Source organism: Dasypus novemcinctus, chromosome 3 (assembly GCF_030445035.2).
Source record: "Dasypus novemcinctus isolate mDasNov1 chromosome 3, mDasNov1.1.hap2, whole genome shotgun sequence".
Lineage (NCBI taxonomy): Eukaryota > Metazoa > Chordata > Mammalia > Cingulata > Dasypodidae > Dasypus > Dasypus novemcinctus.
The window spans coordinates 167,058,291-167,078,100 of NC_080675.1; the positions used below are offsets into that span (position 1 = coordinate 167,058,291).

General features: G+C 44.2%; 1 protein-coding gene across 13 annotated transcripts in view; it reads left to right on the plus strand.

Moving 5' to 3' along the window:
• The window catches only part of AKAP13 (A-kinase anchoring protein 13), a 390,788-nt gene extending 386,096 nt beyond the window's left edge, over positions 1-4,692 (plus strand). For all 13 annotated transcript variants that reach the window (XM_071214350.1, XM_071214349.1, XM_058294653.1 and 10 more), the window contains one exon: positions 74-4,692. In XM_071214350.1, coding sequence (XP_071070451.1) covers positions 74-123 — 50 coding nt within the window. In that variant the 3' untranslated portion in view covers positions 124-4,692. The remainder of the gene's footprint in view (positions 1-73) is intronic.
• The last annotated feature ends 15,118 nt before the right edge of the window (positions 4,693-19,810 follow it).

Sequence of the window (19,810 nt, forward strand, 5' to 3'; positions counted from 1 at the left end):
GGAAACTAAATTGAAAAAGCAATTTTTCAGTGTCTTTTTTTGAACTTTTTCATGCTGGTTTCTGCTTTTCCAGATGGCCCTGCATCTGAAGTGCCTGCAGAGGGTGAAGAGATATTCTGCTGACTTGTGTCTTGTCTGCTGTGGCTCCCAGCGCCACCTCCTCTGTTCCTGTGTGTGCGTGGCCCTTCCATTTTCCATCCCACTGCCCTCAGCGTCAGATCCTCCTGTGCTGCCCCAGGTCCTGAGTAAGGAAGAAAACATTGTCTTAAATAGTCAGGGAAGGGGGCCCAGACACTGCGCTGGCTGTGATGTGTGACCGCCTCGGACTCAAGGGTTGGGGCTGGCCCTGGTCAGGATGTTACACTGAAAGTAGTGGCCCCTAGAAGTGAAGATCTTAGATGGGTTGGGAATTCCTAAAGGCTCAAAGAATGTTTCCAAGTGAGGTCCTCTAGCTTTTGTTTTGAGGGAGTGCAACTAAAGTCAAACAGCAGATTGTTTGGATACCTGAGTCCACATATGGAGTCCCATCTGCTCCATCCAGCCTGGAACTCTGGCAGCATGTGGATATTAAATATTGCACCCGGTGTTCTCAAGAGTTCGGTTTTCCTCAAAGCCTACCCTACAGTCACTTTACCCCTTCTTCCGCATGTATTTCTCATTTCATTTTAGAAAGATGACCAATATTTATGAAAACTAGTAAGAAAAGGGTTGATGTATGTAAAAAGCATTATGATCTGCACACCATGATTTTGGTGTTGGGCACTTAAAAAGTCTAATTTTATCGTTAAATCCAGAAGAAATCATATTGGCTTTCTAAGATGTGTGCTGTAGATTCTGGGCACAGATGAAGTGGAGAGGCCTCCTCTCTCTTTCCCTGCATTGTGGCACTTTGCGGTTGTCACTGACCCTTCAGGCCTCTCAGTAGTGTCCCTGAGGACCCAGCCCAGCTGTTCTGCTGGGCCCCCCTGGCACAGCTGCTGGGGGGCACCTGCTTCCCACCCAGACCCGGCTATGCTCTGAATCCTCTCCAGGCGCCCCCCACCCTTATCTGTACTGGGACAGCCAGCTGAGAAGTAGGTTCAGGTAAAGCGCAAAGCCCACGGGTAGAGAGTCCCACCAGTTACAAGCCGAGAGAGGAGTGGAGCAGAGGGCATGGCCAGGGAAATCGCATTCTATGTCAGGAGGCCTCTGCACAATTGTGTGTTTTGTTTAATTGTCAAGATCTTTTGATTCTTAGTGGTACCATACCCCCTTGCAGATGTCACAGATCAGTTTTTCCTTTTCTTCTCTTGTGGCTCTTCTTCGCTAGCTGGCCCCTGCAGGACAGTTCATTGGTAGCGTTTCCCTTGTCACCGTGGCCTCCAGGGCCCCACATACTTGCCGCATACTCAGTACTCCCAGTTAGGGAAGACTCTGGAAAATTCTTTGATACAAATGTGGCCTTTGATTCCTGCTTTTTGCCCCTCAGGAGCATGGGGCTTTGAACATACTTTTTAAAAAAACAAAAAAAAAGTTACTTGGTGCTTATTGATGAATTGCAAGCTGGCCTTGCAGATGGAGGTATTTATCTTTCAGTTGATTTGAAAGCGGTCTGGTTTAAATTTTTTAGCTTATAGATTTGTGTTATTTATTGGTGGTTTTTTTTGTTTTGTTTTTTGTTTTGTTTTGGTTTTTTGGTTTATTTTGTTAAGGATGAACATACTAGCCCAACGGTTTAGACTCTCTGATCAATGCAGAATGAGCAAAGCAACGATGCTTACTCATCATCATCATCTTTCAAAGTGCCTTGAAGGCCCAGAGGAAAATTATGGATTGAGGAAGGAGTTCATTTCCTTCCTTCTCCCACCTCTTTCTTTTATCAAGGGATGACTTCTTCCTTGTTAGAGAATTCAAGAAATTTGCTACCTATAAGCTACCTTTGCCCTTTTTTGTCATGGAGGTTTCTTACCTTTCAGAAATAGCAAAACCAGCAAGAAGATTTTCTGTTGTAACCCCTTTGTTCCCCAGAGACCCTAATGGCAGAACGTTAAGTTACTTCCTTCACCCACCCCTCACCTTCAGGTTATAGCTGGCGTTCCTCAGCAGTGCCCAGAGCGCTTCTGTCACTGGTTCCGCGTCCCCCTGGCGGCACCTCCACAGGGCAGCACCGCCCAAGGATGGGACTCCCGCTGGTGATCACAGCTGCAGAAAGGGTGGCAGTGAGTTCAGGCTGGTGTTCCATTTCTTCTTCCATTCTTGAGGCGTGGACTAGATGACCCTGTTGCTGGGTTTAAAACATATAGGGGTTCCACTGATCGCATGTGCTCATCACAGAAGCACTGAGGGTACTGCAAGTTACTGTACATTGCTGCACAGCTCGGTTTCAATTAAGTGCCTCACTCCCAACTAGCTGTAACGTTTAATTTGTTCTGGTCATTTTCTTGGTGGTTTTTAAAAGATGTCACACCCCACTAATGTCAAGCCACTTGGTCCGGTTCTGGTTGGACAAGTGGAGGGCTGCTCCTGCCTTGGCCAAAGCCACCCATTCGGCAGGAGTGGAGTGTGCAGTGCAAAAGAGCAGCAGTTACCACATCTCTGCTCTTCCAGGCCTTTGCCATCTCCCTCTCCTTTGACACTGAGGTCAAGGGGGTTGTATCTGTTGTGCTTGGGGAATTACCTGGAGTTATTGCTGCTCGTGACCTTGAGAGCTGTTCTGGTTACTGAGTCTGAAGGCCTAGCTGGGCACCTGTCCTGTGAGAAGGGGTTTTTTCCTAGGATGACACATGGGTTCATCCCTGTTGTCTTCCCCGTGCAAGGAAGCGGTGTTCTCCATCCAGCTAAAGAAATAAGATGTCTGAGTTGTGCTTAGGTTTGGGATAGATGGAGACACTGTTCATAGCGTCCCAAGCCTAGTGAATCTCATGGAAGGGAGGCTGCATCTTCTCTCAAAAGTTAAATCATCTCAGTTGTTTTCATCCCAGTTGGGTGACGTGCACTTTAATTGTTCTCATCAGTTGGCTCCACTTTCAAAATAAATATATTAACTTCTTTCTTCTTTGAAAGCGGAGAGGGTTAAAAACATGTGAGATAATTCAGCCTTTGCCAACATTCCATCCTCTGCCCCATGAGAGTTGTCTTTGGGGAAGAAATCCTTATCCAGATTATTTTTTTAAAGGTACGAAATCAAACCTTTTTCCTGTTATGTCTCAGGGTAATACCACTAAAAGTTGACCCTTTGCCAGTTTTCTCCCTTCTTTGTTATTTCCAAGGCTTTGGTGTTAGTAATAGGCACAGATTTGAGATGTTGCGGTTTTATTTGTACCTTTTTTTTGGGGGGGGGAGGGTATCAGGGTGTAGAGGCTTCATAAAGAGCCCTCTTGAAAGAAACAGCGGAATCATAACCTTACAGGCCAGAACCTAATCCACAAATTGCTCTCCATAGAAGTGTTTATATTTCATTCTTCTGTCTCCAAGGTTCTTTTCCCTAGTTCTTCTTTCCCAAGGCTTTTGGTATTTGCACTGGAGCTGAAGTTTCCTGACAGTGGTGGTTTGGGCACTTGTGTCCAGAGGCACCCGAGCCCAGCTCCCTGGCCAAGCCCCTGCAGGCCCAGAGCTGCCTCCACCCAGCAGAGGAGGGACCAGGGTGGAGGGGGAGTCCCGGGAGGCTGCCCTTTGGTGGCATTAAGAGGGGGGCTCCCAGATGACCCAGAGAGTGCCCAAAGATACACTGGACAGCCTCTGACTCTGGGAGCCTGGAAACGACAGCCGTTGAAGAGATGTGTGCCTTGCGCCCTCCAGCAGGGCCACTTTGACACCATCTGCCTAAGGTCTGGGGATCAGTCCAAGCCTAGCACTGTTCCTCTAATTTATCCTCAGAGAACAAGAAGAGGGCAAAGAGTTTGTTTTGGTTCGGTTCTTAGTAGTTTTTTCTTTCACTGTGGCTTAACATTCCTAATTAACCAGAGCTTTGGTTGCTGCCTGCTGGCCAGGTTTATAAAATTAAAAAGTATTTTAAAGTTGCCATAAAAGAAAAACATAGGGAGAACAAAGGCATTCATCTAATTTAATTTGTCAGAAGATTGACAGGACTTAAATTATTTCATGCTAAGGTCTAAACATGGGCAAACCCTACTGGCTAAGCTCTCCTGCAGCAGCTGCGTCGTAACGTGTGCCAGAGCGCCGAGCCTGGGCTCCTCTCGGCCCTGGCTTGTGTGGAAGGCACAGCAGTCCTGCTCACTGCAGGGTCCTCACCCAGCTTCCACTTTCCTCTGCCTTTAAAACCATCGGAAGGGATGGATGATACAGCGGCACCGACAAGGGGCACGTGCGTTTGGCTTGCCTGCGGTTCAAGTTAGTCTGTGGTTTCCTGACCCCACACTCCGTCAGCCGCCCGGACATGCAGGAGGGGAAACGTAGTACACTCCATACCTCTGCTCTCTTTTGTTTTCAAATGCTATATGAACATTTCCGTGCTAAAGTCTATTACGTAAAAAAGATGGGTTAAGACCCAAATGCTGTATATTAATTTGTAATTATGTATAAAGTGAAACAGTTTTAAACTGTAAAGATTTTTTTTCAGTGTGTTTTCTGGAATTTTGCCACAACATACTGGCTTTGTATTTTATTTATCGTCCTTTCTAGTTATTGGCTTCAAACTCTTGTAAAGTCCCCATCAATCCTTTAAAAAAAAATAAATGTCCCTTTCAGTCGTCATTGTTGCTGTGATTTATTTCTTTTTTTTTTTTTTTTTTTAAGATTTATTTATTTTTATTTATTTAATTCCCCTCCCCTCCCCCGGTTGTCTGTTTTCTGTGTCTTTTTGCTGCGTCTTGTTTCTTGTTTCTTGTTTCTTTGTCCGCTTCTGTTGTCGTCAGCGGCACTGGAAGTGTGGGCGGCACCATTCCTCGGCAGGCTGCTCCCTCCTTCGCGCTGGGCGGCTCTCCTTATGGGTGCACTCCTTGCGCGTGGGGCTCCCCTACGCGGGGGACACCCTGCGTGGTGCGGCACTCCTTGCGCGCATCAGCACTGCGCATGGGCCAGCTCCACACGGGTCAAGGAGGCCCGGGGCTTGAACCGAGGGCCTCCCATGTGGTAGACGGACGCCCTAACCACTGGGCCAAAGTCCGTTTCCTGCTGTGATTTATTTCTATCCCCGTGGGCTTCCTGGAGAGATTCCCAGAAAATTCTGGGCTCCTAGAAAAGGTTATACCCCTCCCCCATCACTCCAATTCTAAAGAGGCTTTTCTCCAATGTTGCCTCTATTAAGAAAATGTTAATTTCTGTGCCTGTGTGAACAGAAACACCCCCCAGGACTCCTAAGGCTATTCTTAGTCTATCCTGGAGCCTGTACCCAAACACCTGAGAGTGACTACCATCCCTGGAAGTCACAAGATTTGTGCCAAGGATTTCTTTCTAGATAAATAAGTGCAGCCAAATTGTAATATCCTGTGGATTCTACATAAAAGAGATTAATGTTAATTTGTCTCTCCTATCCAACTTTTTGCCACCCCACCCCCAAACAACAGCAACTGCCAAAAACCAATACAGAAAGAAGAGTCCTGTTTGCCTGTAGCTCCATGAGGCTTTTCTGAGCTTGATCTCAGAATCCGGGGGGGGGGGGGGGCCTCTAAAAATGGCTGAAATACACAATGCAGGTGGTTACTGACCCTACCTGCAGGAACCTGTGGCTTTCCTAAATTGCTGGCTTCCTGCGTCTCCAAGCTCACGGTACCTATAAAGAGACCCTTAAATGCAGCTGGACGTTGGAGGATTGAGCAGCCTGGTGGGAGGCAAAGACACATGACAAAGCAGTGATTGAACCCTGGCTTGGCCACCTACAAAGTCCCTGCCTGAGAACCAAAAAAAGAACATCCTGCCAGGATGCTGTGAAAGGAACTCTAAATTGACCTTCAGGCCCTGGGTTATAATGGCTGCCCGCAAAGGCACACAAGGTGGACACCCTGTGCTGACAAGTAATCCCACGTACTAGCCCCTGTAACACTCCCATCCTCCCTGTAAGAAAACCTGATGGGAAAGGATGGGGATTTGTCCAAAATGTAAGAACAATAAAACTCATTCGTGTCACCATAGTCCCAACTCCTCATCTACTGCTCTCTCTCAGATTCCCCCTGGGACTACCCGTTTCACACTAGTTGGCCTCTGCGGTGCATTCTTTAGCATAGTAGTCCACTCAGCCAGTACCTGTTCACGGTCACGTGGAGTGAGTTATGAATTACAGTATACTAGACTTACACCTCAGGGGTTCACACAGAAACCTTCCCCCCTCCCCCCAGTTACTTTTCTCAAACCCTTAAAAATGACCAGCCAGTCTTCCTCTCAGGCTCTGCTCAATATATTGATGATCATGTATCTTTCCCTAATGAACAAACATGTCAGTTTGACTCCCAACATTTTACTACAACAGCTAGGGCTTAAAGGGTCACAAAGCCTCTTGGGATAAATTCCAGTTCGTCCAGCAGGAAGTGAGATATCTGGGGCACATCCTTTCCAAACGGGATTCTTAGAGGCCTTTGTGGGCATTGTCAGAACTATATACCAAACCTCCCTTCTAGCTCATCCTCTCTGTGAACTCAGGGCACATCGTACCTGAGCCTTTGGGCCGGAATCAAAACCACATTGGTGCCTGTCGTAATCTGAAGGAAGCCCTGCAAGACATCCTGCCCTGGTCTCCGTGATCTCTCCTTTCACCTGCCTGTCCGTGAGAGAAGGGGAAATGCCTTAGGAGTAGTAACCCAAGAGCCTGGAGGAACCCAGGGGCCCGCTGTATAGTCCAGAAGGCAGGTAGGACACGCAGGCCTGCCTTGTCTCCGGCCAGTGGCTGCAACAACCAAACTAGCTGAAGTCACTGCAGTTATAGTTGTGCAGAACCAGCTTGATTGTTTTGTCCCTCATGCTGGGGAATCCTTGCTTAATTCTGCTTAACTTGACATCTCTGCTGCAGGACTTTTGAACTTAGGTACCTCTTGTGCTCTCGTATGTATATTTGTAAGTGCCCCCCATCACCACCACCACCATACCCCACCACCTGGCTCCTGCTTCCTGATGAAGGAGCACCTCATCATGACTGCATAATATTCACTGGAACCCTGATTTCCCCTAAGCCTGAACCCAAGGAAACTCTTAACAGACAACCCAAATCTAATCCTCTTTATTAAGTGATCATATTTTAAAAACTGAAGCCCTAGATGGTAGGTGCTAAGCTGGATATGCAGTAATTACCTAAACAGAGGTGGTTGATTTTTTAAGATTTTATTTCTCCCCACCCCTTTGTTGTTTGCACTTGCTGTCTGTCTTCCTTTTAGGAGGCACCAGGAACTGAACCCGGGACCTCCCATGTGGGAGGGAAGCACTTAATCACTTGAGCCACCTTCGCCCCTTGCTTTTATGTCTCATTATGTTTTCCTCCTTGTGTCCCTTGTTGCATCATCCTGTTGAGTCAGCTCACTGCAGCAGCCTATTGCATCAGCTCAGTGTCTTGCTAGTCTTCTATAGGAGGCACTGAGAACCGAACAAAGACCTCCCATGTGGTAGGCAGGACCTCAAACACTTGAGCCACATCCACTTTCCTCAACGGAGGTTCTTGAGCTACCGAGCTACCCCCTTCCTAAACAAACTTCCACCCAAAAGGCAGAATTAATAGCCCTTACCTGAGCTTGCCCAGCATCTAAAGGGTTAAGAGCAAACATTGACACTGATAGATAACAGTGTGGTACTTGGTTTTGTTGTGCTCTGTAGAGCTCAAGAGAGTTCCTTACCTCCTCTGGAACTGCCATTAGGAATAGAAAGCATGTGGCTAATCTATTTGGAGGCTATTTTGCTCCCCAAGGCTATTGCAGTTATCAAAGTCAAAGCCTACATCCCTGAAACTCCTAATTCAAATCAAATCAAGGGGAAAAAAGACTTGGCTGATTGGCCACTGAGCAACCTAAACTCTCACAAGAAGCAATTGAGCTTTGGATGTTGGAGCAAGCCCTGCCTTGCAAACCCAATGACTTATTTAAATATCAAAAATTGGCAACTCGCAAAGAGAAAAACCTACGGAAGAAATTAGGCCTTAACGAAAACACCTGATACAGCCTAAGAGTTGCCCAGTATTACCAGATGCCCTAAAATTATCAATGTTCCAAATACTTCATTTACTCACCCGCCTCATAACAACCAAAATGATAGAAATAACGGGAAAATTCTGGTTGGGAAGCTTTTATAACATTGTGCACAGGTCTATATTTCTTTTCAAACCCATCAGCAGTACTTCCCAGGGAAGCCATTAAAATTTTTCATGGGCCATCTTTCTTTACCTTCTAGGCCAACACTAATCTGGCAAATGAGCTTTCTCCAGCTTCCCCCTTCTCATGGATATAAATACGTGCAGTAATGATCTGTATTTTCTCTCACTCGTTAGAGGCCTTTCCTTGTAGACAAGGTACTACCTCTTTTGTAGCCAAGAAACTGCTTGAAAACATTATTCCAACTTGAGGTGCCCCCACCAAGGCACCCCAATTGAGGCTTTCATTTTACAGAACAAAAGGAAATATGCAGAATCTTCCCTGTATATCAAAGGCTGCATTGCCCATACCATCCCCAATCTTCCAGCCTGGTGGGAAGGACCATCAGGATAATCAAATGACAACCAGTCAAGATTAGTGCCTCTCAAGAATTACCCTGGCCTAAATAGAATACTCCCACTAGTCCTGCTCAACCTTTTCTCAACCCCCTTCAGAAAACATAACTCACACCCCATGAAATTGTTACTGGAAGACAAAGGTCTTGTCATATGCTGTTACCCTAGTATTGCCCTAAGGTATTGTCCAGCAAGACCTACTTAAATTTTGTGGGACACTAATGAACTACTCTAGAGCTTTTGTTTCAAAAGTTGAAGAAGCTCTTTTGGAGGAGAACATTACCTGACTCCAACTGTCCCCAAAAATCTGCAGCCTGGAGAATTTGAGTACTGGAAAAGATAAAGTCTTTAGAACCTTGATGGAAAAGACCTTATCAGGTCCTCCTTACCAATCAACATGCTGCTAAACTTGATTGTGTAGGCCCTTGGATACTACTATCTCAATTTAATTGAGCACCACCCAACCATTGGAAAAGTGCAGCCACCAATGACCTCAAACACCCTAAAAAGTTTCAAGTCACCCTGTAGTAAACATTTCAAACAATGTGGGCAGCTTTTCCCAAGAGCTACACATCTTTCCTTTTCTTTCCTGTTTTTCATCCTTTCTTTTCCTTCCTTGTCCCTTGCCATTTGACATCCTTTTTCCCCAACCATGTAAAGGGCTGCCAAACTAGGCAACCTCAAATTGCTGTGTCTGCTCTAATTTAGACTCCACTGAAGGGCCCCAGTTTTTGGCCATAATCATAGATATTCAGACCTGGGTAGATATAAAAGGCATATTTTGCCTAGACCAAGTATGGGACAGAATGGATGGATACTCAATAAGTATCAAAAATGGTCACCCCATTGAATTTATCTTACTCTTGAAGAAAAGGGGGCTCCCATAGCACAAATTACCAGACTGTAATGAATTTCTCTCTGCATAAACCACTGGTCCTTATCTAGGTATGATTTCAGCCAGCCTCTGCAATCAGACCCTTTGGTATGACCAAGAAGAAGAAAAATATCCTCTCTACAATTGTTACCGAATTTCATTTAGGTTTTTTGACTATGCTGGAGAAATGAATTTCAAGAGCACGTTGAGTGAGTTAAGCCAGTAATTTATTTAGATAGGGAGGGAAGAGAAATGGGTCCCAGGTAGAAAGGAAGGGGCTGAAAAGTGATAAAAAGGGCTGATTTACAGGCTACAATTTCCCATTATAGGTTATAAATGCCCAGGTTTTACTTGCGTGGTGATCCAAGCCAGGAAGAGGCAGCTGGAGCCCAGGACCAGAGGCAAGAGAGCACAAGAAAGAGAGAACTCAGACCCAGCGCTGCTTTTTAAACTGCAAATTATCCCACCCCTTTGCTAATGGCAGGGGAGGAGTTTCAGCTGTTCACCACTTTGATTGCTTATTTCCCCCATCAATCTCCCAGGAGGGCCCAATGATAAAGTCCTTAGGGAATATCCGGGCTTCTCCTGGCTTCTGGAGGAAGTCTTCTTCTGAATGGCAGAATCTTGGGGGAGGGTCTTCCAGCAGACGTCTTGGGGTTATTGATGTTCACGTGGACTTCTTGCCAGGTTCCAGATCCATCTTTTGATTCTCTATCTTACTAGCCAGCTTCATTATGACCTGATAATCAAACTGGACTGATGATTACTTGACATGACTAAGCTAGATGACACACTCCTTTCTATCACTGGAAAATTTTCAAGGGATTGAAATGCCAGTATCTTCCTTGTCTATAGCTCTGACGATCATACTATCTATCTTCTCGGACCTTGCTTGGACACAAGTTCCTAACTGTACTTTGCTCATTTATAACCATCTCCACAGCCTGTTACATCAACTCTAGTGCAACTCTAGTTACATCAACTTTACTCCACTAGACCCCATAATTTTAGACTTTGCCTATGAACATGCCTGTATCTGGAGGTCAAGAGAAGCACAAACAAAACCGCTTATTATAGGAAGTACTTGAACTCACAGTCTAGCCAGCACAGACTGTTTCTTCCTACATGGAAAAAACATCTATATAGTCTTACCACCAGGCAGGGGTGGGACTTGCACCCAGGACCCATTAGAAATAAAAATCATGTAGCCAACCTGGGATTTTTCATTTATCAATTCAAAAACCATGTTTGACCTAAGCAGGACACAAAAGAATACAACCCATCAATTGACAGGCCTGGTATAGGCTAGAAATTTCTGAGAGTAATTTTGGTTTCATGAAACTCTTCAACTTGAAAAGGCCATCCAAAAATGTCAAGAACTACTGAAGAGAGAAGGGACTGTAGGAGCTGGTGGAGTAGGGATCCAGGAATCAATCCCTCCAACAAAACAGCTACTCAGCTGGTGGCAACTGTCTGAAACTTAGGAACTCCAGACTCTAGGAGTATGCTGTGCAGCATTCAGGGAAGAGCAGGAGGAAGAGGCTGGTAAATTGCCATAAACAATGACAAGTTTCATTCTCCCTGCAGTGGCTACTCTCCCCGTTCTCTCTTTCCCCAACCTCATGGCCAGCAGCAGAGGGGACTGGAGCTCTGGTTACTGGTCCAGGATGGAACATAAAGAACTGGTCTTCCAAACTCAGGGGATGTGTGGTCTGCTCCCAGATCTCTAACTTGGATCAGCTACTTCAGATGGCTCTGAGGGCACCCATTGTTCCAATTCCCCTGGAGCAAAAGTGGCAAAGGAATCTTAAAGACAGTAACATTCCTCAAAACTAGGAAAACAGTGAAAGAGGCTCATTAACTAGGCAAGCGCTGAATTATTAACTGGGCAAGTGCTGACTTATTTTGGCAGCTTCAAAAAGCCAAAGAAGTTCCTGGAGCCCTTGCTGGCCCCCGTGCCACCCCTTCCACAACACAGGTTGCAACCAGCTTGCACTCCCATTGTGGGTCCCTGGCCTTGTTCCAGAGGGAGGGGAGTGACCCCAGTGTGCATACTGGGGTGCATGGATATCAGTGTCAGCCTATCGGGTGGATGTCAGAGAGACTGGAGGGTGGGGGAGGACATGTCTTAGGCTTACCCTCCCAGAGTTTGTCCTTGGGCAGAGAAGCCCCTTGCAGACCCTTGGGAAAATGTAAAAATACAAGTTGAAAGGACTACCTGCTTTAAGTTACTGAACAGTCCACCCAGAGGGGGAGGAAACCTGTTCCAAAGAGAAGAGAGGAGGTGTTTACTCAAATCCCTGGGGACTGAACAGAATTCTGGGGGCCTCTAGGATGGGCCCAGTAGGGAAAAACAGCTCCAGGGCTCCAGCTCCAGGCTCAGATAAGACACAGAGGACCCTGCATTTCCCATTTGCCTCAGGCTGACATGCTGCTAAGACATCTAAACTCTGAAGGGAACCACCAGCCAAAGAAAGCCAGTTTGCAAAGGGAATGAAAGGTGCTTTTTGCCCTGGTTTATTTGGGATTCAAGAAAACACCTGTTATATCACTAGCTGGATACAAACTTAAGAGAGAGCCTAGGGACTAGATCCAACAGTTAACACTTTAAAATATTAAAATGTACAACGAAAGATTACATGACAAAGAAATAGGAAATGATGGCCAATCCAAAAGGACAAGACAAGAAGCCAGAGACTATCAATAAAGAGGACCAGACTTTGAACTTAGCAGACAGATCCTTTAAAATAATGATCCTCAGTATCCTGAAGGAAATAGGGAAAACACAGAGAAAGAACTAAAGGGCATGAGGAAAACAAGGAATGAACAAGATGGGAGCCTTTCCAGAGAAATATTAGAATTGAAGAACACAATAACTTAAATGAAAAATTCCGGAGATGGTTGCAAAAGCAGACTGGAGGTAACAAAAGAAAGAATCAATGGACTTGAAGACAAGACAACTGATTTGATTCAGGTTCAGAAACAGAAAGATAACACAATAATAATACCAATAAAAAGAACAACCAGAGCCTGAGAGACCTGTGGGATATCACCAAACATAAAAATATTACACATTATAGGAATCCCAGGAAAAGAGAGAAAGGAGCCAAAGGAAAATTCAGAGAAATAATGTCAGAAAACTTCCCCAGTTTAACAAAAGACATGGATATGAACATTCAAGAACCCCACTGAACCCCAAACAAGATAAATTCAAGGAGAACCATGCCCACACACATATTAATGAAGTTGTCCAATGCTAAGGACAAGGGGAGAGTTCTGACAGCTACAAGAGAAAAGCAACAAGGTATGTAGTAGGAAATCCCGATAGACTTAATGTTTCAATTTCTCATCAGAAACCACAGAGGCAAGAAGGCACTGGTGGGAAAAAAAAAAAAATTAAAAGGCTGAAAGAAAACAATTATCAATCAAGAATGTTATATCCTGCATGTCTTTCTTTCAAAAAATAAGGGAAAGATAAAGACCTTCCCAGATAAACAAAAGCTGAGGGAGTTTGTCACCTCTAGACCTGCCCTACGAGCAGTGCTAAAGGAAGTTCTTCAGACTGAAATGAAAGGACACTAGACAGTGGATCAAAGCAGCATAAGGAAACAAAGGCCTCCAGTAAAGTTAAAGGTAATTATAAATGCTAGTACTATTGCATCATATTGTTGTTGTTGTTTATGTAACTGTACTTCTTGCTCATGTAGGAACTAAAATGCAAATGCACAAAATTGTAGTATATTGATGGTTTGGGACATACAATGTATAAAAAGATATAACTTGTAACAAATTCAAAAAATGGTTGAGGGATGGTGGGATATGGGTATGTTATTGAAGATAAGTTGGTATAAAATAAAAATATGATTGTTGTAGATTTTGGATGTTAAATTTTAATCCCATGGTAACCAGAAAGAAAATTCATGAAAGATGTATTCAGAATTAGAAAGATTGCAAAATCATACAATACAAAAAGCCAAATAAATATGGAACAGGAGGGCATTAACAGAAGAACCAAGGATCAAAAAAAATATGAAACTTATGAACACAAAATAGCAAAATGGCAGAAGAAAGTCCTGCATTATCCTTATTATTATATTGCAAATAGTAACCAAAACACAGCTGGTTCAGCTCTAATAACATCATATAAAATTACACTAAGTCAAAAAATGTTACAAGAATCAAAGAGGGTCGCTACCCACTGGTAAAGGGGTCAATTCAACAAGAAGACATACTGTTATAAATATATGTACACCTTTAGCAGTAGAACCCCAAAATACATGAAGCAAATATTTACAGATTTCAAGGGAGAAATAGTTCAATATTTTTTTTTTTAAAGATTTATTTATTTAATTTTCTTCCCTCCCCCGGTGGTCTGTTCTCTGTGTCTATTTGCTGTGTCTTGTTTCTTTTGTCTGCTTCTGCTGTCGTCAGCGGCACGGGAAGTGTGGGCAGCGCCATTCCTGGGCAGGCTGCACTTGCTTGCTTGCACATGGGGCTCCCCTATGCGGGGGACACTCCTGCATGGCACAGCACTCCTAGCGCGCATCAGCACTGCGCATGGGCCAGCTCCACACGGGTCAAGGAGGCCCGGGGTTTGAACCGCGGACCTCCCATGTGGTAGATGGACGCCCTAACCACTGGGCCAAGTCCATTTCCCCTAGTTCAATATGAATGTTAGATTAATACACTATTTTCAATAATGGATAGAACATCTAGAGAGAAGATGAATAAGGAAATAAAAAACTAAACCAGCTAGACCTGACAGACAAATATAGAATACTTTACCCAACAACAGAATACACATTCTTCTCTAGCGCAAATATATTATTCTTCAGGATAGACCACATGTTAGATCATGAAACTTCAAATTCAAAAATATTGGGATCAAACAATGTATCTTCTCCAACTGCAATGGAATGAAGCAAGAAATCAATAACAGAGGGAGAAATGGAAGAATCACAAACATGTGAAAATTAATGTCTTCTTAGACCATCTATGGGTCAAAGAAAGTTAGGAAATATTTTGAAGTCAATGAAACTGAATATGCAACATGCCAAAACTTATGGGATGCAGCAAAGGCAGTGCTGAGAGGGAAATTTATAACTCTAAATGACTACACTGAAAAAGAAGAAAGACCTCAAATCAGAGGCCTTACCTCAAGACTGGAGGATCTAGAAAAAGATCACGCTAAACACAAAGTGAGCAGAAAGAAGAAAATAAAAATTAAAGCAGAGATAAATGAGATAAAGGAGAAAAAAATAGAACCAAGAAAACGACTGTTGGTCTTTGAGAAGATCAGGAAAACTCAACAGTCACTTCTGGATGATGATGGTGGCCTAAAGGACTGGCAGCACTCACCTTTCTTCCAAAAACAGCAAAAGGAAAGGCAGAAACTGTCGGAAACGGTGGTTTTGCGGAGGGCTATGCATCATCCAGGAGGGAGTAGAACAGGGAGACAAAGAAGCTGAAGCAAAAACTGTGAGTGAATGGCCCCCACAACGGGGAATGGCACCCGTCCCCCACCCTGGAGGCGAGCAGTTTCAGTACAGGTCAGGACAGGCTGGCCCCGGTGGTGAAGGGAGCTGAGGTATTCCTCCCTGGGAAAAGACACGGCTGAGGGCTGAGCGTGGCTTCCATTAGGTGAATTTGGATTGCTGGACCTGGCTCTGAATCACGGCTCTAGCCAGCCGGAGCGGGGCTTCCCGCAAACATTGTTTCACCACCACCTGGTGGATGCTAGAAGAAACGCACTCCCTCCTAGGACTGCATCGAAAGGTTTTTCCAAAGAGCGCCACCTGCTAGGTAGGTCGGGAAAGTGCACCCCTGGGAAAGCAAAGCGGGGGAGCAGAGGATTTTAGTGTCGTTTCTGTCCGTCTCCCTCGGTCCGTGGGAACTGGCCTGCACCACATTAGTGGGTCCCTTGTCTTGTTTTGATCAATTAGACACAGGCAGTTTTAAAGATCTAAAATAAGTTGAGCCAAGAATCAAAGAAAGCCAAAGGATAAAATGATTGAATTACTGCTTTTACAATAATAATATTGAATGTTAATGGATTTAAACTCCCAAAATGAAAGACACTGACTGGCGGAATGGAGGAAAAAACATGAGCCATCTATATGCTGTCTACAGTAAACTCACCTTAGACCCAAGGATACAAATAGGATGAAAGTGAAAGGTTGGAAAAAGATATTCCGCTCAAACAATAAACAAAGAAGAGCTGCAGTGGCTATGCTAATATTTGACAAAATATTAAGGGCAAACTGTTATAAGAGACAAAGGGCAATCCACCAAGAAATAACACTCATAAATATTTATGCACCTAACCAGGGTACCCCAAAATACATGAGGCAAACAGTGGCAAAACTGAAGGGAGAAATAGATGTATCTACAATAATAGATAATAATAATAAAATACACCAGTCATCAATAGATAGAACATCTAGACAGTGGATTGATAAGGAAATAAAACTTGAACAATATGATATATGAGCTAGGCTTAAGAGACATATACAGAATGTTGCACCCAAACTCAGCAGGTTATACATTTCCTCAAGTGTTCATGGATCTTTCTCCAAGATAGACAACATGTTAGATCACAATGCAGGTCTCAATAAATATAAAAAGATTGATATTATACAAAGCATTTTCTCTGATTGTAATGGAATGAAGCTGAAAATCAGTAATAGGTGAAGAATGGGAAAATTCACAAAAACATGGAGGTAAAAACACACTCTTCTATAATCAGTGGGTCAAAGAAGAAATTGCAAGAGAAATCAGTAAATACCTTGAGACAATGAAAATGAGAATACAACATTGCAAAACTTATGGAATGCAGGGAAGGCAGTGCTGATGGAAATTCATAGCCTTAAACACCTGTATTAAAAAGGAAGAAAGAGACAAAGTTCTGGGAAGGTGACATCAGAGTAGGCAGGCAGGGATCAACTCTCTCACAAAAAACAATGCAGAAAGGGCCAAAACTTTGGCGGTCAAGCAGGTCAGGATAGTGCTGCACAGCTCCCAAGAGGGTGAGGGTCAGAGAGACAAAGAACCTAAAACAACAAACATGAGTAACCAGTCCCCCACGATGTCTGGGGAAGGGCTCCCATCCCCCCACTCTCAAGACTGGATAAGGCCCTGGGCTCACTGCAGCCAACTGAAAGGAGGAACAGACATCTTCCTCCCTGTCAGCTGTTAAAAGGGAAGAGGGAGGGTGAGTCAGAGGGCTTCTCTTCAGTGAATTCACCCAGCAGCACCTGCTGTGAATCTATTTTGGCCAGACCAGAAACCCTGGAAAAAGGAGGTTGAAGGAAACATCTCCATGGAAAGGTTTGCTGATGAGCACCACCTTCTGACCAGCCAGGAAACTGCATGGAGAAAAACTGCTTTTAGGTCTCTCTTAAGCCTCCTGGGAGAAAATCTGCACCCCATTAGTGATTCCCTGGCCTGATTTTGATAACATAAGCTGGGCAATTTTAAAGACTTAGAAAATTTGAAGCAAAAAAATTAAAAAGACCTGTAAAAATAAAAAAATAGAAAATAGGCAAGGGAGAGAAATGACCAGAGTAAATTCACCAACATATTCAGAAACCTAGACATCAGCTAAAAATTATGAGCCATACTAGGAAACAGAAAGAGATGGCCCAGCCAAAGGAGCAAATGAAATCTCCTGAAGAGATACAGGATTTAAGACAACCGATAAACAATAATGACACAAATGTCCTAAATCAATTCAAAGAAGTGAATGGAGATATACTAAAGAGATCAAGGTATTAAGACAACACTGGGTGAGCATAAAGAACAATTTGAAAGCATGCAAAGAAAAGTAACAGAGCTTATGGGAATGAAAGACACAATGGATGAGATTAAAAATATACTAGAGGCACATAAGAGCAGATTTGAATTGCCTGAAGACAATTAGTGACTTCAAGGACAGAACATCCAAACTGGAAAAGATAGGAGAAAAGAATGGGAAAAAATGGAACAGATTCTCAGGGAATTGAATGACAACGTGAAATGCACATATGCATTATCAGTGTCCCAGAAGGAGAAGAAAATGGAAAAGGGGCAGAAAGAACATTTGAGGAAATAGTGACTGAAAACTTCCCAACCCTTATGAAAGTCATAAATATCAGTATCCAAGAAGATCAATGAACCCCAAACAGAATAAATCCAAATATACCTACTGAGTCACCTATTCTTCAAAATGTCAAATGCAAAACATCAAGAGAGGATTCTGAAAGCAGCAAGAGAAAAGCAAAGCATCACATACAAGGGAACCTCAATAAGATTAAGTGCTGACCTCTCACCAGAAATCATGGAGGCAAGAAGAAAGTGATATGATGTTTTTAAGATACTGAAAGAGAAAAACTGCCAGCCAAGAATTCTGTGTCCAGCAAAACTGTCCTTCAAAATGAGCATGAGGAGAGCAGATGTGGCTCAACCTATTGGGTTCCCACTACCACATAAGAGGTCCCGGGTTTAGGTCCTGGTGCCTCCTAAAGAAGATGAGCAGATGCCCGCACCCACTGCAACAAGCTAGAAGGCCTGCACCCCAGTGCAAAGAGACGATGCCTAAATGAGCAGATGCCACAAGCCAGCAGATGCTGCAGGCCGTGGGAAGTGGGTGTGGCTCAGGCCATTGGGCATTCTTTCAGTTCGCATTGCCTCCTGGAGAAGGTGAGCAAACAATGAGCAGACAGATGAGAGAACCATATGGGAAAGGGGAGGATATTTAATAAATAAAGTAAATAAAGAAATCTTTAAAAAAATAAAATGAGCATGATTTTAAAGTCTTCACAGATAAACAAAAGCAGAGAGTATGTGTGGCAGTTTGGGATTATTTATGAATCCCAAAAAAAGAGAAAGATTATGCTTGTAAACTAATATATTCCTCTGGGTATGATACATTTTGATTGCATTAAATTCAGCTGAGATGTCTTTGATTAATTACTTGTTAAGATTAGGCTTTTTTATTTGACTACATCAGAGGAAAAGACTTGAGTTGAATCCCTGCCCCCTTGCTAGGCCTAATATAAAAAGACACTCACTCAAGAAGACACATAGAGGAGAGAACTTGGTCATGTTTGATCCTGCCATGACAAAAAGAAGTCTCAAACAGTTAAAGCACTGGGGAGAGTTGGACCATTTGCCTGGTAGCTTAGAGCTGACCGTGGGAAGAGAGCTGAGACTGATATGGAAAGCCCTGAGAGGGAAGCAATGTGGCTCAAGTGATAGAGTTTCCGCCTACTATATGGGAGGACCTGGGTTCAATCCCTGGGGCCTCCTGGTGAAAAAGAAGAGAAAGCATGCCCACGTGGTGAGCCAGTGCCCACACAAGTGAGTCATGCAGCAAGATGATGACACATCAAAAGAGAGATGAAGGGGAGAGTCAAGGTGAAATGCAGCAGAGACCAGGAACTGAGGTGGCATGATTGACAGGGAACCTCTCTCCACATCAGGGGTCTCCAGGATCGAATCCTGGTGAATCCTAGAGGAGAAAAAATAGGAGGAGAAGACAAAAAGAGAAATAGATACAGAAGATCACACAGCAAATGGACACAGATGGCAAAATCAGCAGGGAGGAGGGAGAGGGAGAAGAGGAAAAGAAATAAATCTTAAAAAAGAAAGAAAGCCCTGAGAGACAAGCCCTATGCCAGCCTGCAGCTCATATTGGGAAGGAGCTGGGCCCATGGAACCTCAAATGGAATAGGAAGCCCAGAGGGGAAGCCTGAAACCTGGCAGAGATCACCCATCATCCTGCTTCAACACAAGGCAGCTGACTTTGGCGAGAAAGTACCTCTTCTGGTACTTTAAGTTGGACTTTCCATAGCCTTGGGACTGTAAACTTTAACCTCAAGTAAATACCTTTATAACAGTCAACAGGTTTCTGGTACTTTGCATGGGCAGCCCTTTGGCAGACAAATATAGTATGTTAGAGAAGTGGATGTGGCTCAACACATAGAGCACTGGCCTACCATATGGAGGGTCCAGGGTTTGATACCCACAGCCTCCTGGGTTGTGTGGTGAGCTAGCCCATGCACACAGGTGCTATGCGCAAAGAGTGCCCTGCCATGCAGGGACGCCCCCCACGTAGGGGAGCCCACGCACAAGGAGTGCACCCTGTAAGGAGAGCCGCCCAGTGTGAAAGAAAGTGCAGCCTGCCCAGGAATGGCACCACACACACACAGAGATGACACAGCAAGATGGCGCAACAAAAAGAAATACAGATTCCCAGTGCTGCTGATAAAGATAGAAGCGGTCACAGAAGAACACACAGTGAATGGACACAAGAGAGCAGACAATGGGGGGTGGGGGGG